This window comes from Rhagoletis pomonella, unplaced genomic scaffold, assembly GCF_013731165.1.
Source record: "Rhagoletis pomonella isolate Grant_MI unplaced genomic scaffold, Rhpom_1.0 Rhpom_scaffold_00003, whole genome shotgun sequence".
In the NCBI taxonomy this organism is placed as follows: Eukaryota; Metazoa; Arthropoda; class Insecta; order Diptera; family Tephritidae; genus Rhagoletis; species Rhagoletis pomonella.
Window position 1 is genome coordinate 38,453,833 of NW_023458557.1, and position 26,076 is coordinate 38,479,908.

The 26,076-nt window shown below is 39.5% G+C and overlaps 1 protein-coding gene across 1 annotated transcript in view; it reads right to left on the minus strand.

Annotated features, from left to right (window-relative positions):
• Positions 1-2,477: 2,477 nt before the first annotated feature.
• Positions 2,478-26,076, minus strand: part of LOC118735193 (zinc finger CCCH-type with G patch domain-containing protein) — a 98,948-nt gene continuing 75,349 nt past the window's right edge. Inside the window, exon 5 of the mRNA XM_036464838.1 lies at positions 2,478-3,247. Coding sequence (XP_036320731.1) covers positions 2,663-3,247 — 585 coding nt within the window. The 3' untranslated portion in view covers positions 2,478-2,662. The remainder of the gene's footprint in view (positions 3,248-26,076) is intronic.

Below are 26,076 nucleotides of genomic sequence, written 5' to 3' on the forward strand. Positions count from 1 at the left end.
GTGCTAGCTGTTTGTAATTTGTAAAAAGTACCGTGGTCAATATCTACCAAGCACAACCCACGCTCCAAAGTAGCGGCACTTATACACAAAATTGATAAAGAACTTGTTTACCAATTACCCACTAACGGCACCGCGCACCAACTAGTAAACAAATACTACCGAAAAGAAAAACGCCAATAATCACAACTAAAATCCTTCCGTAACTCGTCCCTACGCTGCGATCGCCCCAACTGAAGCGAGTAAATAGTGACAGCTGTGTGTAGGTTTATTATGATTCTCTGCCAGCAAGGCTTAGGATCACGGTGCCCGCACTTAGCACAACGGATTCGTTCTTACCTTGAAATGCAGCACTTCAGTACAGTGTGTGGTGGACACACTTACCACCTTGCTAGGGCCGAGGACTACCTAAACCTCTGACGCTCTCTAAATCTTGACATCCGGTTGCAATGCAACTCCACATTGAACCCTTGCGGGCTCTACTCGCATTTGGGTGGTAACCCACAGCCACCACGTTACTCTCCGAGGGCCGCACCATTAACAGGCCGGAGTAATGCTCGCCAGCCAGACCAGCTCCACCTGCCAGACTCACCCGACTCGCTAAGAACCCCGAAAATCTGGAAATAGTCTCGAAAAGCTCGAAATAGTCCCGAGGCATTCGAATTGGTCTCAAAAATCTCGAAGTTGTCCCAAAGATCACAATATGGTCCCGATAAACCCAAAAATCTCGAAGTAGTCTCGAAAAACTCGAAATAGACCCGAAAATCCCGAAAATATTCCGAAAATCCCGAAATTGTCCAAAAATCACGAATATATTCCCGAGAACCCCGATATTCTCGAAGCAGTAGAAAAATTCCGAATTGGTCCCAAAAATCTCGAAGTAGTAGAAAAATTCCGAATTGGTCCCAAAAATCTCGAAACAGTAGAAAAATTCCGAATTGGTCCCAAAAATCCCGATATGGTCCCGAGAGCCCCGAAAATCTCGAAGTAGTCTTGAAAAACCCGTAATAGTCCCGAAAATCCCGAATAAATCTCGAAAATTCCGAAATCTCGAAAATCGCGATATATTCCCGAGAACCCCGAAAATCTCGAATTGGTCGCGAAAAACCCGAAATAGTCGCGAAAATTCTGAATTGTTCCCAAAAATCTCGAAGATCCCGAGAGCCCCAAAAATCTCGAAGTAGTCTCAAAAAACCCGAAATAGTCCCAAAAATTCCGAATTAGTCCCAAAAATCCCGAAGTAGTTGCGTTGCATAAAAGAGTATTATTTCGTTGAAAAATCACAAATCAAATGATTCGCTCTACAAATCAAATCACAAATAAATTTGATTTCTAATTTGGAGGGCGATTTGAAGCACAAATAACTTTGATTTCTTATTTGGTTGACAAATCAAATAACAAATAAAACTTATCTTTTATTTGGTTGACCAAGGAAATCTCAAATAAAACTTATCTTTTAATTGGTTGACCAAGCAAATCACGAATAAAATGTATTGCTTATTTGGTTGACAAATCAAATCACAAATAAATTTTATTTTTATTTGGTCAACAAACCAAATCACAAATCTTATATATTTGTTAATTAAAAGTGGATTTTAAATCAGAAAGGATTTGAAATTTATTTGTTACTTGGTCAACAAATCAAATATATTTGTTAATTAAAAGCGGATTTTAAATTAGAAAGGATTTGAAGTCACGCAAACCTGCTTTCGAAAGTCGTAGACACTTCTACCAGTTGAGCCTTCACCGACTCGGGACTGGTAGCCTTTGACTGGGGTGCCCGGGGTTGTCACACCCGTACCTCCGCTTACGCGGTGACCGCGGGGCCAGTAGGTAGGGACAGATGCGTGAGGGTTTAACGTGGATACCTGTTGTTTAAAACAAACTAACCCCACGTGTGCCCGACAAGCACAATGTATCAACTCAATGCGATGATGAGCGCCCCGAAATGCAAGCACTTCACCGAAATGCAAGCACCTCGAAGAAATGCAAACACTTTCGGTACCAAAAGGCGATGTGGATTGGATACATTAACCACCTTGGTAGGGTTCGAGGCCTCTGCCGTTCTCTGGATTTCGGCATCCGGTTGCAATGCAACTCCACATTGAACCATTACCGGTTCTACCCGCATTTAGGTATTAAACCACAAAACCAAGTTACTCCCGAGGGGCCACAACCAAGAGTAGGCCATAGTAAATACAGTATACCATGGGGGCCCCTACTCCCCGTGGTACCAAGTTTAAGTCTCTGGTAAGACCTCGAGAGCCGTAGACTCTTCTTCTAATTGAGGCTGCAACCGACTCAGGATTGGTAGCCTTGGTGGCCCCCTGGGCCTGTAGATAGATAGTAGATAGGGACAGCTGTTCAAGTAGTACAACATAGTGACGCATGCAATACGATTTCATTTTCCTTACTTTTTTGCTTCTACAAACAGCACAGCTCGGCACCATTTTTTATTTTTTTTGCTTTTAAAATTAAAATTTAATTTTGTAAAATATTGACGGTTACTGCACCGCTCCTGATTTTTTATTGTTTTAAAACGTCATTCTGAGTACATTGGCTGGTTGCTTTTCTCGGTATAACATTATATATCTGACCTCTAATGTTGGCGGATGTGCTTTCAACGTACAGCCGCTATAGAAGTATTACTGTATTACATATATGACTAAAATACACATAATTTATCTTTTGTTTTTCTTGATGCTTGCTCTTGGGAAAGGTTAGTTTCCTCTTTTCGTAAAGCTGTCAATTCCTGCATTTTTATTTTCAATTGCTGTTTTGATCGTTTGTGAAGGTCTGAGCTGCTGGTATTTCTACTCATTGATTGTCGTAACTTTGTAATTTCCCTCTCCTTCCGTCGTATATCATCAGCAATACGCACGCTGGCCACATTCAAAGATTTTGTGGTCTCGCTGCTTAGAGAGGTTTTTTTCTGTGTGTCTTTCAGATCAAAACCTCCTCGCAATATCTTATCGTTTATGAATGTGAATACATCTTTTCGTTGAGCCTCGCGCTCATACGCCTTTGTATTGTAATTGACTTGCCTTTTCTTTTGAAGTCGCACTTTTTTCTCTACACTAAAGAAATCCTTATCACCGTTAGCTGCTTCACGCAACTCCATACAGCGATCGAGAGAGCATCCTTGCGGCAAAATTTTCGCTGTCACGGGGATGATAATGCCATCTCCATCTGAACCTAATCCTTTCCCATGGATATAGCCCATTTTTGCCATTATTTTTGATCCTATACCCTTTAGAGAGAGAGGATTTCATTCACAACTTTGAAAATAGTTGAGTTGTAACATGGTATTATGGGCAGTGGCGAATACAGACTTTTGGTTGGGGGCGGAACCGGGTCAACTTGTCAAATAAGGTTAAATTAACTACACAAAGAAAAAAGTAACATGATTTTTTTAAACTGTGTAATGTTCGGGGTTTCCGTATTAGCAATTTTAAAATGTTGAACAGAAAACACATTTTATAAAGCATGTTCACTAGGGTGGTCATTAAACGCGAAAGCAAAAGAGGAAATTTAGAGGAACCAAATTTTGGAGGATACTAAAAGAGAGGATATGTAAAAAAGCCATAATAAAAAGTTTCGACCTATATCAAGGGGTGTCTATAGGACCTGAAAAATATATGTAAAACTCGTGAATCTTTATGTAATAAAAATTTTCATAACAACAATATTAGTCCGCGAAATTCGAGCGTTACATATATGTAACACTAGCGTTTAAAGAGTTAAATGTAGGAAGCAAATTTTTATATCAGATTTCCTAAGCCTCAACCCCTACGTCGATGCTACTATAGTCGAAGCAATCACATATAAATTTTGGTCCCGATTGGAGACGGTTAAGGCGTGTCGCACAGGGGTAAAAATTCAGGTTACTCTATGAAGACGTCTTAACCGACTCCAATCGGAACCAAAATTTGTATGCGATATCTTCGACTTAAGTAGTATCGATTCTGGGTATTAAATGAATAATATATTTTTAATTTTTGGAGTCTCCATGGAGCATCTGGCCCTGGACCCCATTGCGGGACGCCTTAAAATACTCCAATCGGGACCAAAATTTATATGTCATATCTTCCACTACGGTAGTATCGATTTTGGGTATGAGTTGGGAAAAAAATTAATTTTAATTTTTTGAGTCTCTATAGAATAATCTGAACTTTGGCACCTGTGCGAAACGCCTTAACCGTCTCCCATCGGGACCAAAATTTGTAAGTGATATCTGTGACCGTGTTGGTGAGACTGAAAAAAATCGCTCATTTGATCTTTTAAGGACCACCCTAATGTTCACATTATCGTAATTTACGGCTCATTCAAAATTCATAAACGAATCATGCTGAATCGTTACTTGCCATGTAAAATTTTTCAGTAAATGCGATTTTCGCGAAAATTCAACCAATTTCAAAAATCTGCTATCCAAATGGAAAATTTTTTAAGAGATTTTTTAGAAAAGTTTTGGGCATGCAATTTTATAACCAATTTAATTCCAGTATAATACAAGTTCGAAGTTGTGCATTTTCTTCGATAAAAAATGCGAGTATTTTAGAACATAACGAGGGCATATATTCAATTTTCACAAGATTCGGCTTCTGATATAAATATCCACTTAAGAATTAAGTGGCATGGATGCTGTTAATGCTAACCTTATAAATAGCTTGTTGGTAGAATTTACTATTGGATTGCAAAGTAATGTCGAATTTCCAGTAGGCATTGAAATGGCAAAAAATGTATGCCATTTAAAAAATTGTAATGTGGAAATGAACTTAATGACTGTTTTTCAACGTAATGACACGATTGTTTTTTAATGCCCAACTTTGTCATTTGTCCCTTTTGCCATTTAATGCCTAGTGGAAATCCAGCATAGGAGTTTATATCAGTAATTACAGTTAAGTCCCAGATGGGTTTCAACATCACAAACGAGTTTTTCTGAAAATTGCAGATAGAGGGTATTGAATGTAAACCCTCGAGAACTTTACGCTACTCACAGGAGTATTTGTATAATAAAACCGGTCAAAATTCAGATTTATCAACTTTTATAAAATTGTCTTTAAACATATTGGCGCATATTCATAGTCATATTTAGTTCACAACTAAGTCGAAACTATACTAAGTTACAACTAAAGCTATTCATAGTCGCCTTAGTTTCGACTTTTCTGGCTAAGTACCAACTTAAAATATAGGTTCGGCTTCAGCTGCAATTAAGTCGTACTTAGGAAGAAGTATTTTATTAAATTAAGGGAAACAAGTAAGAAAGTCTAAGTTCGGGCGGATCCAAACATTAAATACCTGGCGCAAGTATTAAATATATGTTTTTCACCTTTCCGAATACTAGCGTTACATGGTAAAACTACCACCCCTATTTTAAACATCTTCGATAGAACGTTCAGTTATACATAATGAGATAAACTTATAAAGTCATATGTAGGCGGTATCACGCCCATTTTCCAAAATTTCAAATAATGTTACTTCTTTTTAAGGGACTGTTACAACGCTTTTATCAACTTGCAATGTTGTGTGTCCAGACACAAGTTATATCTATAAAACCTTTGCTTTGCAAAGATCCTTTAAAAGTCTACACATCAACCTCGTATCATATCAAAATACATCAAACTCTAGAAGTAGTTAAATATTGCGCCTAAAAATATGCACTACATACGCTACAGCGGAAATGGACGACACGCTATTTCTTTAAATGAAATCAATTGGTGCTCGTATGTATGTACATAGTATATGCATGTGTGTGCACCAATCTATTAATATCGTTGAATTATTTTAAAACAGACAAGACTAAAAAGTAGAAAATAAATAAAATTAAAAAAAAAAAAACTTTTTAATATACCACGCTTTTATAAATGGACTAAAAAGTATAAAATAATATTTCTCAGTCCCATAGAAATTTTAGCAAAAGTCATTATAAACAATTTATCAGATTGAAAATGAAAAGCCTGGGGCGCATGTAATGTGTAGACTTGAAGTGATATGAAAAGTAATATAGGTACATGTGTGTGTGGGTATATGATTAACGACCACTTGATATCGATCTGAAACGTTTACTTTCGCTGTAGAAATTTTAGGTCTATGTTATCTAGTTTGACTATTGTCAATTAAATCTTATGCTTTGTATTGCATGCGCTCCATGTTTTTCGTTTTCAATCTCATAAATTGTTTATAATGACTTTTGCCAAAATTTCTATGGGACTGAGAAGTATTATTTTCCACTTTTTAGTCCATTTATAAAAGCGTGGTATATTAAAAAGTTTTTTATTTTATTTATTCTTAGTATCAGGTGCAATCCCGTATTCCTCGGACTCGGACTAGTAAAACTGTCAAAAAATAAAAATTCGCTCAGAGCGAGAGAGTAACATTGAAAAGAACGGGATCGCTTTCTAGTAAAAAATGGTATCTTCTGTCAACTTCAACATAACCTCCAAATTTTGGTTGTAAATTTTTGCTTATTTTGTATGTAAACACACTCAGCTCACACATGTAAATAACCAAAAATACTTTCAAATTCATTAGAATCCACTTAAACAAGTAATTAAATACTTTTCAACATGAATTAGCAGAGTGCACTTTTCTTTTGTTTACAATTTGGTTGCCAAACACACCACAGCTGATCGTTTGACACATTTACCAGAATTTACCAGCAAAAAATTCTCGGATTAAAACTGGTACTTCTGACAGAGAGAGAACCGTATTTACTCTCTTTTTTGTCCTCTCAATAGTCAGAGAACCGAGTACGGGATCGATTTCCTGTAAAATTTGACTGATTTTGACTATTTCTGACTAGTCCGGACTCGTACGGGATCGCAACTATCAATTTTGAGTAAATTAGTGTCCTTAAATTTCGAAATATCGAAGTTTCAAGCTGGTCAGAAATTTACCGTTATATGAAAAGTGGCAGTAATTTTAGCCCGATTTAAATCATTTTCAACGATTTGCTTTTATGTGGCAAGCACAATAACCATACCAATTGGAAGAACGATTACCGAGAAACACATATGTATATGTGTCATAAGTGGGCGGTGCCACGCCCATTTTCCAAAATTTTATCAAAAGCGTATTTCTTGGTAAAGAATTATTGCAAGCATAAACTTTCAATAAATTAGCTTTAGTATTTACTGATTTATCGAAGATTTCGTATTTCTCTAAATTACCGTTATATGGGATGTGGGCGTGGTTACTGTCGGATTTTAAAAATTTTCAGCTATTTGGTATGTTGTACCAAGGCCAACAACTGTGCCAAGCTTGGGAGAAATTGGTGGAGCGGTTTCCAAGATGTCCACATGTTATAATAAGTGGGCGTGGCTACGCCCATTTTCCACAAATTTATAATATTCTTATTTTTCGTCTAAAAATCATTGTAAATATCAATTTTGAGTGAATAATCATCAGCAGTTACTAAAATATCGCAGTTTTTGTATTTCTGAAAACTACTGTTATATGGGAGGTAGGCGTGGTATTGTCCGATTTAGCCCATTTTCAATTCATTCAAATTCATTAGCAATATCATTGTAAAATCTCATTTTTACAATTTCATAGTTTCGGCTTACATTTATAAAATTCAAAGAAAGCACGTACCTATTTCGGCTGAGTTATCCATTTTCGGTTATTTAGTGTACAAAATAAACGCAAATTAAATGAGTTTGTATAACATGGCCATTAATGTAGCGATAAGTTGTGCAACTTGCCAGAAAATCCAAATTTTTTGATCTTTCATACAACCAAGACATAAATTCATTCAACAGGCGCACAAACGGTGCAATCTAGAGCAAAACTACACCAAGTTGAACCAACGGTCGCTACGTTTATGGCTTTCTTTAAGAAACATCGAACGAAAATTTCAACTGCTCCTGTAACACTACCTTATATAAGTTGGCCTTGCTATCATCTTCATATATGTTCATCAGAGTATACCAACGAAGGACGAGTTAATACAAGGAGATAGCGAGAGCACAAAACTACTCTAGAAAATTACACGCACAAAGACAAACATGAACAAATGTACAACAAACACATAATTTTTGACAATCAGTACAGTTCGCATTTATATCAACGAGCAGCTTATTAGATTTGTTTTCGTTTGTGCTACATATGTGCATATATACATGCACACAAACATATGTACATACACAAACATATGTACATTAGACTACAAAAAATTGGAATTGGAATTGGAATTATAAAATTTATTATATTTTAAGACGTCCACCAAAATATTTCGGAAAAATATTAAGATTTAAGTGAGCTGGACCGATTTGAAAATACCTCCAAAAATGGAGTTTTTTATGAATAAAAATAGTTTCTTAAAGATTTTTTTTGAAAAAATCCCCTCAAATGACAAAACGGTTTAAGCTTAAAAAATTTCCATAAGAATTTTTAAAAAAAATTTGAACCGAATCATAATGATGAGATTTTCGATGCTGTTTTTTTAACTTTTTTCAAAGATTGGTATAAGAAAAACTTGAATAACTGAACCTAAACTCTTCCGTTTTAGACTTAAGAGGTGTCATTGGAAAGGTATTTTCTCACCCTTTTTATTTGTTTGCTAAAAAACTCTTTCAAAGGATGAAAGAGAAAAGTAGGATGAACGAACGTCATTCAGAGTTGAATTAAGATGTTTTGGTGTTTGAAAAACACAAAATTTGGGACACATGACTTTTTTTTTTGACAGAAATAAAAACAGTGTGAAAATACCTTTCTACTGAGATCCAATAAGTCTAAATCAGAATAGTTTTGGCCCAGTTATTCAAGTTTTTCGTAAATCAGTCTTTGAAAAAAGTTATAAAAACCGCATCAAAATCTCATTCTTACGATTCCGTTGAAAATATTTTAAAATATTTTTATGCAGATTTTTTAAGCTTAATCTGTTTTGTCATCTGAAGGGACTTTTTTCAAAAAGGTATTTAAGAAACTATTTTTATTCATAAAAAACTCCATTTTTGGAGGTATTTTCAAATCGGTCCAGCTCACTTAAATCTTAAAATTTTTCCGAAATATTTTGGTGGACGTCTTAAAATATAATAAATTTTGTAATCCTGGCGGAAAACCGCAACATTTTTTGGTGATGCAGTCTAATGTACATACATGAAAACATTGCTGTCCATAAGTACATACATATGCCCATCAGTACATCAACGAAGCCCGTTTGCTTCATCATAAAGAAATCCATACAAACATATTGTTTCGATTATCCTCGAAACCTTGAGGGATTTCCCAAATATCTTGCGGCTCGTATCGCTGGATTGTTAAATAAATGCTCACGATGACCAAATTGTAGTACAATTAACTTTATTGTACAACAAACAATCAACAATACTCGCTAATACCGTGAAAACCCTTTACAATACTCCTTAAAGCAATTACAACGCTATACAAAACTTATTAACACAATTAAACTTATAGCTATACTGAGGAGTTCCCAACTCCGCTGTGTCGTGGCTCTTATATACCTGCGCTCGCACTCATGGCAACTCCCGAACGTTCTGAAGTTCGTCGCTCATCCGCTTTCTCTCGCTGTTCGCAGTGTTCATCCAAATTGACGTTTCTCTTTGTGGAACATTCTACGTCATTCTCGTCATTCTCGTCATTTCTCGTTGTTCGCTTTGTGTTGCCGCAGTATTCGCCACACTGCCCTCCACCTAAGTCTGATCGTCCCGATCAGACAAACTTGCTGTGCCAAACGATGCAAGCCTTTCCAAGTGGCCCACCTTCATCTTGTTTCTTGGTCTCCCTACGGTCTGGATTCGATACACTGCGTCATTCAGCCGTTTGACGACCTTATACGGACCTTCCCAGTTGCATTGTAGTTTTGGGGACAAACATTTCTTCCGTTGTGGATTGTACAGCAACACTAAGTCTCCCTCTTGGAAACCCTCAGAGTTCATTGCCTTGTCATACCTGGCCTTAATCTTGTCACTCATAATTTGAGTTCGCTGTCTCACAAGAGCATGTATCTCTCTCAGCTACTCTTCCAGGATGTTGGACGTATCTTTCCCAATCCTCCTCGCATCGCCAGTTACTCCAAACTTCAGGTCACTAGGCAAACGGAGCTTACTGCCGAAGATTGCCTTTGCAGGAGTTTTACCCGTTGTTTCATGCACTGCTGACCGGTATCCCATCAGGTACAAGGGTATGCGGACATCCCAATCTTTCTGATTTTTGTCCACGACCTTCCGCAAATGCTCTTCCAGGGTTCGGTTGAACCGTTCCCCCCTGCCATCTGATTGGGGATGAAGAGCCGTTGTTCGATTTTTCCGGATACCCAGTATCTGGCACATATTTTGGAACACCGCCGATTCATAATTTCTTCCCTGGTCTGAATGCAGCTCTATAGGTACACCGTATCTCGCAACCCAATTGTAGGTGAATACTTCCGCTACTGTTTTAGCTTCCTGGTTTGGAATCGGGTATACCTCCGGCCATTTGCTAAAGTAGTCCATAACCACAAGGACGTATTTGTTTCCCTGTGCGCTCATCGGAAATGGACCGGCTACATCCATGGCAATCCGCTGGAAAGGTGCACCTGAGTTATACTGCTTCATCTGGCCATGACTTCTGGATTTCGGCCCTTTAGCTGCAATACACTCCGCGCAGTTAGCAATCCACTCTGCGACCGATTGCCGACAACCAACCCAATAGAACCTCTGCCTTACCTTCCCCAGGGTCTTCGTGATTCCCAGGTGCCCTCCACTAGGGCCATTGTGGAATTCCTTGAGTACATCCTGAATTCTTACCCTTGGAACTGCTATCAGGTTGCGGGAGCACTGGCCATCTTCGCTTTCCCATACCCTATGCAAACAGCCAGATATTAATTTTAAGCTGTTCCATTGTGCCCAGTACGCCTTTGCGATGGGGCTTTCCGCTGCCATTTGCTCCTTAGTTGTTTACATTCCAGGCTACATGGTCGGCGAGACATGGCATCAGCATTACTGTGGACATTTCCTTTGCGGTGCTCAATAGCGAAGTCTTAACTTTGCAGTCTCTCAATCCACCGAGCTAGCTGTCCTTCTGGATTCTTAAACTGTAGTAGCCACCTCAGCGCTGCATGGTCCGTTCGAACTCGGAAACTGTAACGGCAGCCTCTCACGTTGCATCAACATCGGTGGCAAATCTATCACGCTAACGTTTCGTTTGTTCCGCAACCGGGTTGCTAAACATGTTGCGCAACATGTGTGAAAAGGCGAACTCATTGTTGTGGTTGTGTGTGTGAATGTACATGTAACAATGTGTCGTAAAGAAATGTATGGCTGTCTTTGTAAGGATGAGTGAAAGTTGGAGGAAATTTCTGCATGCAAATGCATCGGGGCACGATCGCCAAAGTAGCTGTAACAGAAAATCAGATTGAAAGCCGACATTAAAGCATCCGGGTGTGTCTAAGAGAAGTGCTAGCGAAGTTGTCTATTTTAAAAGTTTTTTTTTATTCCCGCTTAAACGGATTCATCTACGGGATTCTAACCAGAATCCGCTTCGAATCCTGCTATTTGAGGTGAGTGGTTGCAAAGAGTTAACCGAATGCCTTGGTACAGCTAAACTTTTGATTAATACGTAACTTAAAGAAAAGTGATGCGAAAAAAAAATAAATAAATAAATAAATAATAATAATTTGATCAAAATGAAAGTTAACAGAAGTGCTGAAAAATAAATTAAAATTAAATTAAATTAAATTAACTCAAATGAAATTTAAATTAAATAAGATTTAATAAAATAAAAGTAAATTAAATTAAACGAAATTAAAATCAAATTAGCTTAAAACGGAAGTAAACTAAAATAAGCAAAATTAAATACTTTTAAATTAAATTAAATTTAGTCAATAACAATCAAATAAAGTACTAATAATAATTATAAAGTTTCGATTACTAAACTAAAGAAATATAATAAAAGCCATATGAAACCAATTAAAAGTCGGTGCTTGCGTGGGCATATGTATGTATGTGCCTGTGTATGCCTGAGCACATACATATTCACTTACAAACATAAACGTACTTGACCACGATAATATGCACGCGCAAGTATAACTTCAACCGTACAACAACCAAAAGTTAGCAACGACAACAAAAACAAAAAAGCAGATCGTATAAAGGGAACCAATTTTGCAGGTTGTCATCAGGCAGGAGGACCCAAGGGGCCCAGAACCTATAATTGCCGACTTAGGTCATTTTACGGCCAAGCAGTACAATTGCGATAAAGACACAGCTGATCACCTTTGCAGAAGTTAACGACCGCAAGTATATAGAGGAGGATTAAAAGTTAGGTTCCACACCGTGGAAACAGAAAGAAGGAGAGGGAGAACAACATACATACATATATACATACGCACATACATCCGCTGATAGAGTACCGGACTTCGCACGGGAAACGCTTGAGCCAGCACTTCCACGCACTCATGTCACGGCTCTCTGCGGATCGAGCAGATTCCAGAAAACGGAGTAACTCACCACGCCGACCACCACCATCCTCCGAGTATTTGCCTTGTTGTTGTTTTTTTTTTTTTTGGACTAAGTTGGGAATAGTTTTGATGGCCCGAACTTAACCTAACTTTTGGTTAGCTTACATACATATGAATGTAATTTCCTTTTTTTTCACTAATTTCTCGCCACAGGAATTTTTACTTACTCACTAATTTATCCACAAGCTGCATGCTCTAATTTGAAGTTAAAATAGTCGCGTTAGTTCCCAGAATTAAACATTAGTTGGTGCATATGAGCACCATTTTCCGAGACGAGTAGTTTTTGTTGGTAATTTTCTTTGCGCACAATTACACAATTACATAGTTATACATATATAGTTTCTTTATCGAGCTTTTATATGCATTTTGTTTTATTAGTAATTAGTTAGGCCGATCGTACTTGAAGATAGACATGTATAGTAAGTTTTTTTGTCTGTAATTTAAAAATAGTCTGGTAGGCAGCCAGAAACGTGGCGATCATCACGGGCGAGTATTAATGTCTAATTGACCATTCCTAGTCCATGCGTAGTGAACCCCAAAAATATTCCCACTCAATTACTCTCGCTAGGTATTGGAAGTCTTTTGCCTTTTATTCTCTTTCAGCTGAACCATATCTCCTGTATGCAGGCGCCTACATCACACGTGAGATTGGTAAGTGCTAGAACGTAAGCTTATGTACAAAGTTACAAATAGAAATATACATACACATGAACATACCTAGTCACTTATATACATTCACTAATTGTATTCATACAAGAATACAAGTTGTAGAGAAGATAAGAGCAGGAGATTTTTGGGGATTATATACAGCGACGGGCGAAACACTAGAAACTCGCTAAACTAAATTGAGTATTTTTGAGATGGGACATATCTCGCACCACACTTATTTTCATCTTGTGTTACCATTTTAATTTATTGTTATCATTATTTTTTTTTGCTTCGTTTTTTTTTTATTATCACATTTGAGGATTACACCCTAAACACATATGTACACATATAGTATATGAATTAGGTTATTCGGAGTTTTTTTGTTGAAGTTGAATTTTTTTATTATTATCAGTATAATGAGTTACATGAAGGAATTGAATTTTGTTAATTGTTGAATTGGAATATACGTATGTACATAGGAGAGTGAACCTTTAAATATAGTAATAAGTTTAGTTGGTATAGATTTTTTACTATAGATATTGAACTCAAATTTAGTGGTAATAGGAACTGTATCAGGACTTGGATTTGTAGTTAGGTAATAGATTTGTAAGTTTTTTTTTGTAATAAAGAGCATGTAAATCCGTGATAGAAAAAAATAATAATATGATTTGCTAATTTTGTAGTTGTTTGGTGTGGGTGTTGCACTGGTGCAACAAGAGGGGAAATGGGTGGCGCGACGCAATGTCTGGGAGGACAGGGACATGACTGGACACTAGACAGACGGAAACCGGTCAGGCTTAGGGGACTCTGCCAATCGTTGGAGTCACGGCAGGGTCCAAGGCTACAGAAAAAAAAATTGTAGAAGGGGTGGGTGACTCCACCTGACCAGGACGGGCCTATTTCTATCTTCTTCAGCTTCCCCTCTATTGTTTGATTTAGTATTCTGACTACAACCAGACATGATTACTATTGATTGTTAGTGTCAGCTGCAGGTAAGATGGTTGGAGATGACCCCCCCGCCGACGAGCTGAGCCTGGGCTAGCGAGCATGCCTGTATGCCAACCAACCTTACCCCAACAGTCAGCGACATAACAAAACGTTGCCCATAGAGGTACTTGTGGAAATGTTTGACGCACTCCACCAACGCTAGAAGTTCTCTCCGAGTTACGCAGTAGTTCCTCTGTTTTTCCAATCGACCGGCTATAGTAGGCAACTACCTTCTCCTGCCCATCAATTACCTGCGACAGTACGCCTCCTATAGCATAACCACTAGCATCCGTATCCAAAATAAACGTTGCACCTGGAACGGGATACGCTAGCATAGGTGCAGTACATAGCCGTTCCTTCAGAGTTTGGAAAGCCTCCTCCTGCTCCTTATACCACTCGAAGGCTCTATTTTTCCTAGTGAGCTCGTGGAGGCTATTAGCAACGCTGGCGAAATTCGGAACAAATCGCCGGTAGTAGGTGCATAGCCCAAGAAAACTTCGTAGTTCGTGCAGGTTCCTAGGTCTTGGCCAATCCTTTACTGCTTCTCTCTTTTCCTTCGCAGTACAGACGCCCTCCGTTGCCACCTTGTGTCCCAAGTAGTTCACCTCCTTCTTGAACAGTGAGCACTTTTTAGGACTTAGCTTCAGACCAGCGCCAGCTATCCTCTGGAAAACTTCTTCCAAATTGTTCAGGTGTTCCTCAAAGCTTTTACTCAAAACGATAATGTCGTCTAGATACGCCAAACATGTTTTCCAATGCAGTCCTTTGAGCACATGGTACATAAGTCGTTCAAAAGTGGCAGGAGCGTTGCATATCCAAAGGGCATCACTGTGAATTGCCACAAACCGTCTCCAGCGCTGAAAGCTGTCTTCTCCTTGTCCTCGTCACTTACCTCCACTTGCCAATAACCGCTCTCAAGGTCGAGTGTTGAGAACCAATTTGTTCCAGTCAACGAGTCCAGAGTGTCATCGATCCTGGGAAGAGGATAGCTGTCCTTTTTGGTCAAATCATTTAGTTTCCGGTAGTCTACGCAGAACCGCATCTGACCATCCTTCTTCTTCACAAGTACTACCGGCGAGCTCCATGGACTCGCTGATGGTTCAATCACACCACTGTCGCTCATTTCTTTTATTATTTGGCCAACTGTTTCACGTTTGGCAAGTGGAACACTCCGAGGAGCTTGACGGATTGGCCTTGCATCGCCAGTATCAATGCGGTGTTTCACAACGTTAGTCCTGCCTGGTTTGTCGCCATCCTTGTCGTATATGTTGGAGTATCTGCGGAGAAGTTCCTTAGCCTTGTGCTGGTATTTTTCTTCCAACGCTTCCGTCCATGCATTAATGTCTTGCGCAATGTCATTCTCGCCAATGGAATCGCTTTCAGGTAACGTTTCGCAGTTGAAGATGGCCTCTACCTCTCGACATTGCCCCAGTACAGTTCCTCTTCGGAGTTTGACTGGTGATTTGAACTCATTGAGCACTCGAACTTGGATGCGTCCATCTTTTTGCGTCTTAGCCAGGGTTTTACCAATAAGTACGTCCGGTGTAGAATTTTGTGTTGCTTCAACAACCAACAATTTGTTTGTCCCACAATCTCCATCAATCTTCGCCCACACAACAGCTTCTGACTTCGGTGGAATCTGCTCGCTTTCCTCTAGGATCACTTGCTTGCTGCTGTACGGACCATCATACCCAAACCTAAGCGGCACTTCCATGTTGTTGTACTTCATGACCCTGTTCTTCATGTCGATCTCCATACCTTGATCAAATAAAAAGTCTAATCCAATGATGACTTCATCCATAATCGCCGCGACTATGAACTTGTGTAACACCGTTACATTCCCTATTGCGACTTTGCACGTTACCTCTCCTCATTGCAGTCCTCAACCTTGCTCCTTACCTCTTTAGTGACCAAATCAGAAAGATGGACCCGTATCCACAGTTAATACTCGCTCATGTCCATCCACATATTCACCAACAGTAACGTTCCTCGCTTTTCTGCCAATTCGCGAGACGGAGATTATAGGGCATTCAATTGCGGGAGCCAGCGTGCGCCCCTTACTGCTGGCTCGTTTTAGTTTAACGACTGATTGGAGTTGGATTCGTCTCCCTCAGCCCTGCGTTTGCGTCCTGCTGAATTGTTGAGCCCATTGGAACTTGCACTGCAATCGCGGGCGAAGTGGCCTGGCTTTCCACATTTAAAACATTTGCCAGATCCATGCTGTTTCTCGCCCAGCAGTTGGATTAGCTTCTTCAGCATTTCATTTGTCTCGTCTGGTGTTTCCACTTCCACTCGATGGGCTTTGTAGGCTGGTTTACTTAGGAGTGTTGCCGTTTTACGTGTCTGAGCATACGAGACGGTTTCAGCAAATGTCGCCTTTGGATTCGCGTACGTCTCTCGCTTGGTATACATGTCCCGCATTCCGTTCATGAACCTCTGGATTTTTAGCCTTTCAAGGTGCTCACCAGATGCGTCTCCAATTGCCAAATGAGCCAACCTTTAAATCTCAGAGGCGAATCCCAGTAAAGTCTCGTTGGATTCCTGGCAGCGATTCTCCAGCTTCATCTGGTAAATCTGTCTCCTGTGGTCGCTACCATAACGTCTTTCCACTGCACCCATTAACGCATCGTAATTGTTCCTTTCACAGTCGGGAATAGTCTGCAAGATTTCAGCTGCAGGTCCTTTCAATGCGACGAATAATGCAGCGGATTTATCGTCCATGCTCCAACGATTTGCTGTAGCCGTCTTTTCGTACTGGAGCTTAAAGACCTGGAAAGGAATAGTGCCATCAAAGGATGGAGTCTTTACCTTGGGAGCACTTGTCGAAGTAGCTGGACGATTCATCTGCAAATCTCGGAGGCGACCTTCAACTCTTCTATCTTAGCCTCGACTTTATCCTGTCTATCCTTGATTTGTTCGTTATCTCTAGCCAAATTCTCCTGAAGTTGTGTAATCTTTGCATCCTGCACTTCCAGCAACTGTGCTACGTGTGTCTTCTGTGCCTGTAGCTGCGACGAAATATCTGGACAACTGTGTTTGCATCTGAGATGACAGCTGTGATGACATCTGTGACATGCGTGCATCCTGTGCTTGCATCTGTGACGACAGCTGTGATGACATCTGTGACATGGCAGCCAATAACGTGTTCATGTCCATAGCTGTTGATGAACTAAGAGCCTTTTGCTGTTCCTCAACCTTCCCGGATGTCTGCTGCACATCCTTCGACGAACAATCAGCCTCATCCTTCTGTTCGTCCTTTGCGGATGCATCCTCGGATTTACCCTGGAAGTCGTATTTGTCCACGTCGATGCCTTCAGCTTCCATAGCCTCCCGTAACCGGGATAACAATTCCACTTTTCTTCCGGAGGTGGCCAAATTACGCTTTTCCAACTCCTGTTTCAGCTCCTCAATCTTTAAATCCTGAATTTTCGCCATTTTCAGTAGTTTATCCTTCGGGATTTATTTAACAATCCCACTTCTGACACCAATTGTTACGATTATCCTCGAAACCTTGAGGGATTTCCCAAATATCTTGCGGCTCGTATCGCTGGATTGTTAAATAAATGCTCACGATGACCAAATTGTAGTACAATTAACTTTATTGTGCAACAAACAACTAACAATACTCGCTAATACCGTAAAAACACTTTACAATACTCCTTAAAGCAATTACAACGCTGTACAAAACTTATTAACACAATTAAACGTATAGCTAGCTTATTCGCAACTCACTTTACTTGTAGCTTGCTGAGTTGTAACTCCCCAACTCCGCTGTGGCATGGCTCTTATATACCTGCGCTCGCACTCATGGCAACTCTCGAACGTTCTGAAGTTCATCGCTCATTCTCTTTCTCTCGCTGTTCGCAGTGTTCATCCAACTTGACGTTTCTCTTTGTGGAACATTCTACGTCATTCCTCGAGCATTCTGCCTATTTCTCGTTGTTCGCTTTGTGTTGCCGCAGTATTCGCCACAATATGTACGTATGTACGAATGGATGTAGTTACGCGAAGCACGCTTGCATCATTTATACATATATTGCTTGGTAGCGGCAGAGCTGAAATGCGCAATGAGTTCGTTCATACACACATATATATGTATACATACATACGTGCATTCAAACATACATATATACTTATGTAGGTACTCGTACCCGTCATGCTTCGCTTTATTTCTTTTTTCCCCTTCCCTATACTACCTATATATTCCTTCTCACGCATGTAACGTTTTCAGTTTTAAAAATTTCACTCTCCATTTTTGCGATACCGCCGCCTAAGAAGTTTCACTTCAAAAAAAAATACGCATATGAAAGAGCACCCAACCCAACTCGTTTTAAATTTGAGTATGTACGTTATAAAATATGTCGTTGTGAAGTGCACAGATGCTTATTCGTAATTAAGAAAAGAAAAAGTTAATTTTATGTTCTGTCTAACGGTAATTGAACCCGGAGCCTCTTGGCACCAACCAATTGTATCAAGCGTCTTTGCACACTCAGCTACAGCCATACATGTAAATGTGTTATCAAATGTTGAGTTTGAATCAACATCACAGCGCGCGATTAGTGCATTTGTACAGATAAACATGTACCATGTATGTGTTGTCACCGCTGTGCATGCTTCGTATACATACACTTTCTTAATTACATATGAAAAAGCATCCGAGACATGACGCCATCCGTGCAGTGAAAAATGCTTCGTTTTAATACGGGCGCATTTGAATTGAATATTTCCATTATACGTAGTGTATGTATAATGGAAATATTAAATTTTGAACCCTTTTCACTTGATATAATACGAAAATTTTTAAGCGGTAATCAAACAAAAATTTTCATTTTTACAACACGTTTCTTCTTTTCTCAGTGTATATATTCACAGCATACATAGATAGAGGAGTTACATACATATATAAAAGAAGAAAGTCTAAGCTCGGGCGGAGCCGAACATTAAATACCCGCCGCAAGTATTAAATATAGGTTTTTCACCTTTCCGAAAACTACCGCTACATGGTGGGTGTATCAAATTTGAGTAAATTAGCGTCCTTAAATTTCGAAATATTGAAGTTTCAAGTATTTCTGAAATTTACCGTTATATGAAAAGCGGCCGTAACTTTAGTCCGATTTCAATCATTTTAAACGTTTTGCTTTTATGCAGCAAGCACAATAACCATACAGAGTTTAGTACAAATTGCAAGAACGGTTACCGAGATACATATATGTGATCATAAGTGGGTGGTGCCACGCAAGCATCATTCTGCACAAGTGCGCTGGTGTATAAAAAAAGGCGTGTGTAGCACCGTACACATGATATAAGTGAAACTTCTTAAAAAAGGGTGAGAGTACCAGGTAGGTACTCCCGAAATTTGATGTGTAAACATATGTTTACGGCTCGGCAAATCATTAGGCAATTGAGTTACATACATAGGTTTTGTTAGAAATTAAACAATAATTTCATTTCATATTATTAATTTTCTGATATACATATAATTTATTTATTAATTTTCCAGCGACACCACCTTATATGAATTCGCCCTTCTTGCATCCTTAGGACCGGGTTGTAATGGAAGTAACTCAACGAAGTGAACTGTCACATAATTATCTATTGTATGTTTAACAAATAAATGCAAATGTGTATAATGAAATCGATAAGGCCGTTTTTACCTACTCTGGTTAACACTAATCCCCAGTTAAACATCGTTGCCGACGTTACCGACGAAGTGTTATATGCATGGAGTCAGTAACGAAGATAACGATGCTTGACCGGAAGTAAACTTTTGTTTGCAAAATGCATTTATTTAAGTCGAAAGAAGACAAATTCCTTTGTTCGGCATTTCTTCTTACTCACTCTCTATCTTCCAAGGCGAATTTATATATTCTTATCACGAACTCATATATTCATGTGGTAGCAAGAATATAAAAACATAAAATTACCTCATAAATTATACGCACAATTATCACGTCTATGCGTAGTCCAATTCACGAAATAATTTCATGGATCTGAGTAAAAACTCAGTGCATATAATTGAAATCATGAAATGGTGTTCATGCTCTCAGTTTCTACTCAAATGCATGAAATGATTTCATGAATTGGCCTACGCATAATGGTAGTAAATGACAGAAATACAACAACAAATACATCATTTTGACATAATGCAGCCTTAAACGTTGCGACCGTTGGTTAAGATCAATCCGCAATCAAGCTGGAGGTTTTGCCCACAAGCATTGCAATTTTGCGAGCAATCTAATTGAAAAATTTCATTTTTACAATTTCCATAGTTTCGGATTACATTTATAAAATTCGTACATACACAAATTTATTCAACAGTCCAACAAACGGTGCAATATAGAGCAAAACATCGCCAAGTTGAACCAACGGCCGCTACGTTTGTGGCTTTCTTTAATAAACACTGGAGCGAAAATTTCAACTGCTCCTGTAACACTAAATACCTTACCTTATATGTATGAGCTCGCCTTGTTCGTTCAAGGTGGTCTTACGCGGTACTGCTGCGTGTCAAAATGATGTGTTTGTTGTAATATGAATTCGCCTTATTTACAGCAAACCATCATTTTGACATTCAGCAGTACCGCGTAACACCAGCTTGCATAAATTAGCCTTGATCCAAGGCGAATTTATACAAGGTGGTGTCGCTGGCGAATTTAGATTACAACAACGACAACCACATGTAATTTGAATTGAGGGTGTTATGTTAAATTTCAATTCGTTCCAAAGCTTACATGTATTTTGTTTTTGCTTTTGATGGGTGTACTGTCAAATCAGTACAAGCAAAAACAAAATACATGTAAGGCGAAGAAATCAGCTGATTTTACAACACCACCTTGTATAAATTCGCCTTGCTTTGATCAGAGTATATCAACGAAAGACGAATTCATACAAGGTGATAGCGCGAGCACAAAAACTACTCTAGAAAATTGTACGCACTATGACAAACATAAACGAACGCATCATTTTTGACAATCAGTACAATTGCTTTGCTAGCTCTAATTAGATTTGTTTTCGTTTGTACTACATATGTATGTGCACATGTATATACATGTGCACAAACATATGTACATACACACAAACATATGTACATATCAGGGAAGCCAACTCGTGGGGAATTCCCCGATTTGCGGGGAATTAGAGTTTGCGTGGGGAATCGGGGAATGGACCGTCTTTTGCGGGGAATTTCAGTTTACATAGGGAAGCGGGGATGAACTTATTTTTGTGAGGAATTAGGTGTAAAAAATGTTTCTTTTTTGCTTCACTAATTTCATTATGATTTAAAAAAGTTTAAGTTGAAATGTCTCACCCGTCACCGTGGAATGAGCCGTATGCAGTTTTGTAGCTCGTTCAATTTTAGTACATATCGTAGTTTAAAGTACAAAACCGCGTATCATGATTCTGTAAAACCTCGTAACTGACATTTGTACCAAAAACGATATTTGCTCACCGGAACCTCCTGGCATCAAGCGCTTATCCATTCATACTAAAATATCTATACTTAGACATAAGAAGAAGAGATAATTGTGGATAAAATAGAGAACTGTTTTGAAATAAGATAGGTTTCACTCAATCCTATAAAATTTTGGCAACTTCACATACGAGGTTTTGCATTTACTTGATACGCGGTTTTAATAAAGTTTCAAATGGCTAAAAAATGATGGTTCATTTTTTAGAATTGTCCTTGTAGCATTTTGTTTTACTTGAAACTTGCACTTTTTTATACTAGAATAGACTGCGTACTCAAAATTTTTGTAGCTAATCTAATTAAAAAGCTCGAAATTTTTACGAAAGTTTGTTGATTTTTTTTAAATACTGCCCAAAGTTTGAAACTTGGATTTAAACGGTTTTTGTTAAAGAATGAACTATATTTTTATAAGAATAACTCAAATTAAATAACAAAAAAAAAATAAAAATTGTGAAAACATGTCGAAATTTGGTGCGACTAAATTTTTTTCGACCGCTGTACGTACGTAAATATTATATGTCCATTTTTTATTCTTTATTTGTTAACAAACTTAATAAAAGCTTGGCTTGGTTTATGAATACATAGATGAATTATACATATTTAAAAATAAAATACACAGAAATACCACATATACCAGGAGATATCAATGATTGGGGAATTTCACGAAATTTCGGACAAAATCGGATTCGGATTTCATTGCCGAAATCGGGGAATTCTCAAAAATGAGTTGGCTACCCTGGTACATACATACAAATATTTGCACAAACATGCAAACATATGTAAATGCATGAAAACATTGCTATCCGTAAGTACATACATATGTATGTCCATCAGTATATCAACTAGAGGTCTGCATCGGAAGATATTTGGCTTCACATTGAAGTTTTCTAGCGAAACGCTTCCTTCTCTTCCTCTCACTGAGAGCGCGGATAGTGAAGAGAGGTATAGTCGCTAAGCGTCGAGTAACTAAGTAAAGTACTCGACAAAAATATGTTATGAAAAAGAGAGGAACATAAAAGAGGAGTACTACCTTGTGAAACTTCCGCAAGTAAAAGGTTCCTTCATGTGAAGTGTTGAAGGACAGAAGCCCTCAAAGGGATAATACATCGCAGCAGCAGGGCGAGTTGAGTCGCTGACTACATTGCCAGCGCAGCAGCAGTGCCAGTTGAGTCACTGCTTACAGTGCACTTAGCAATAGGTAGTAGTTGTTGTTATTGTTGTGCATGGCACCGCTAATCGGGAGCATATGCGAAAATGCGTGTGTAAAAAATTGATTTTCGGCACGACAAATATAACACCACACATCGTCATACATATGTACAGAAGCACCGCAAACAAATCACGCCACCATCACCACCTGCTATTTTTCGTATTTCTTTGTCTTGGCATTTGGTCAACCTATTGCTAATACAATTCACTTGGAACACAAATCGATTGACCGCGACCGTGATCGACATTCCTCGCTTCATCTTATTGAATTCTTCGCATTATATTTTGTTCAATATTAGAATAGCTACCAGCTATCTGTATAGTTATTAAATAAATATTTTCTAAGTACAAGGTACTTAATTCTCGTTTAATTTCGCAAAAAAGGGCTAAGGGAAACGCTCCTAGCTCCAACATAAACTGGTCCTTCGAGCCGGATCAAGCCCGGCTCACAAATTCTCACATATTTTTGTCATCGTCATCGATTTTATCTTCTTTTTTTTCGTTCTTGATTTATAAAGGTTGGTTAGTTGATATGTCGGATATCGAGCAAGAAGATACAGGGGTGCAAACTCTCTGTACTGCGAATCGCGTGAAGTCCGCGTCAAAAAGAGTCAACGGTTATCGCTGTTAAATCGCTTGAAGGCTCTCGAAATGCCGTCGGTTCAACTTAGCGCGTTATCAGCACCACACATAGAGGCCAAACTAGCGCTAATCGAGCGCTACTACAATTCGTTTGAGAAACTACAAACGCAGCTAGAAATTTTAGATGACACCGAGCTGGATGAAGAACATCGCCTGACCATGGATGAGAGCTATTGTAGGGTTAAGGCACTGTACAGTGAAAGGCTATCGTTTTTACGAACCAACTCATCCGAAATGCAGCTGAGTAGCACCCACATCACACAACAACACAACACATCTTCATCGCGACAGAGAATAAATTTGCCGAAATTAAAACTATCGACGTTTGATAGTTGCTACCGCGAGTGGCTGGATTTTTACAATATCTTTTTGGTCGTCGTCGAAAAAAATCCAGACCTCTCGGATATTGAAAATTTTCAATATCTGCGTTCAAGCCTGTCAGGGTGCGCAGCTACCCTCATACAATCATTAGAGGTGGCCAACGCAAATTATAAGAAGGCGCTGCAGCGGTACATATTCCAGTCGCATCTTCAGTACATCTTCGACACACAACGCATCACCGCCCCCCACCGTTGCTAATCTTCGTAACTTCGTCGACGTCATAAATGCAAACATGCGTGCCATGCAATCGATGGCAACATCAACACAAATTGGTAACGGGCTACTGCTTCACTTGGTAGTTTCAAAGCTAGACCATGAAACGCAAGTGAAATGGGAAGAAGAAATGGCTGCGAAGTGGGACCGACAATCACACCAGCTATCCCTCATGCTGCCAGCATGGGAAGATCTTGCAGCGTTCCTCGAACGTCGTTGCCAACTCATCGATATCATCGATCACAGCGCTACCTCAACCAAATCGTCGCACCGGTCACCAGAACCAATATCATCGTCGCAATCGAAGTCTCCTCAATCACCAAAGCAATTATCGCTCATCGCCACCAATAAACCAAACTGCAATTTGTGTGAAGGCGCTATCAGTCATAATTCGTTCAACTGTTCCGTCTTCATGAAGCTGACAGCAGTACAACGCTACGATGTAGCAAAGAAGAAGTCTGTGCTTAAACTGTTTGGGTCCGAATCATTCGTCGAAAGACTGTCCGTCCACGCATAGATGTCAAGTTTGTCGGGCGAGCCATCACACTCTATTGCACCGTTCGCAACCAACCACAACCAATCCACAATCATCGTCTTCGCCATTGACACCATCCAACACCATGAACTCAACTTCGACACCAACAGTGCTTCAGGTTTGTGACAACAGCCAAGAGGTTTTACTTGCGACAGCCGTAATTCAGCTTCGTAGTCAATCGGGTACAACGATTTTCGCTCGTGCACTGTTGATTCCGCCTCGCAGTTGCATTTCATAACTGAGCGCTTGGCTCAGTTACTTCGCGTACATCACAAAAGGGTTCCACTGGAAATCAGTGGCATAGGATTATGCGGATCAAAGTCGCAGTTCCTATGCAAGGTGGATATACGCTCTCAACGCACAGCATATTCGTCGACCATAGATGCGGTCATCATGAACGCAATAACGACATGAGAACCGCGCACACCACTGAACACCATCGCATGGAACATACCAAAGAACATCAACTTGGCTGACGATAATTTCAACAAACCAGGCCCAGTTGATCTTCTGCTTGGAGCGAGCATTTTTTATGACTTGCCGTTGATTGGACAGATCAAGTTGGGCGAAAATCTGCCCGTCCTTCAAAAAACTGAGGTTGGGTGGGTGGTCGCTGGAGCTGCCAGAGTCCCACCACTTATACCTTCGGCGTCATTGGTCGCATCATACACCACCTCAGTAGGCACCGACTGCATACTATCTAACGCATGGCCATCGCAAATCTCCTTTGATTCGAAGGTAACGGAAGCTTCACATTGGAACCGTCACTTGATCAGATTTTGGAAAGGTTTCAGCTCAGCGAACACAATACACATCAAACACAACCAAGTCTAACTGATGATGAAATTGAGTGCGAAAAATTCTTCTCAGAGACGACAAAGAGTTGCCCTAACACCAATAAGTTCATCGTTCGTTTGCCTTTTAAGGAATCACCAGTCATTGGGCAGGTCGTATGATATAGCACAAAAACGATTAGTGTCCATCGAAATCAAACTTCGTCGCAACAAATGTCTCGAGCGAGACTACTATTCCTTTATGAAAGAATACATCGAGCTTCATCACATGATTCGCATACTCACCCTGGTAGCTTCGTAAACTACATACCACACCATGCAGTTGTGAAGTTGGATAGCAGCACCACCAAACTTCGCGTCGTGTTCGATGCGTCGTGTCGTACATCTAACGGCAAATCACTCAACGACATTCTTCGAGTTGGACCTACAGTGCAAGATGATTTATTTTCAATTCTCCTTAGATTCAGAAGGCATGTCTTTGTGCTGATAGCTGACGTCGCAAAGATGTATAGAGAAATCATCGTGGGCAAGCAAGATTCACAATGGCAATGCACTTTGTGGCACGACGAGATAACCGACCGTATAATCACATACCAGTTACAAACAGTGACCAACGGTACGGCATGTGCGCCCTACTTGGCCACAAGGTGTTTGCAGCAGCTGACATGCGAACACATGTCATCTCATCCAATCGGCGCTTCCGCCGTCCATAACGACTTTTATGTAGACAACCTGATGACGGGTGCCT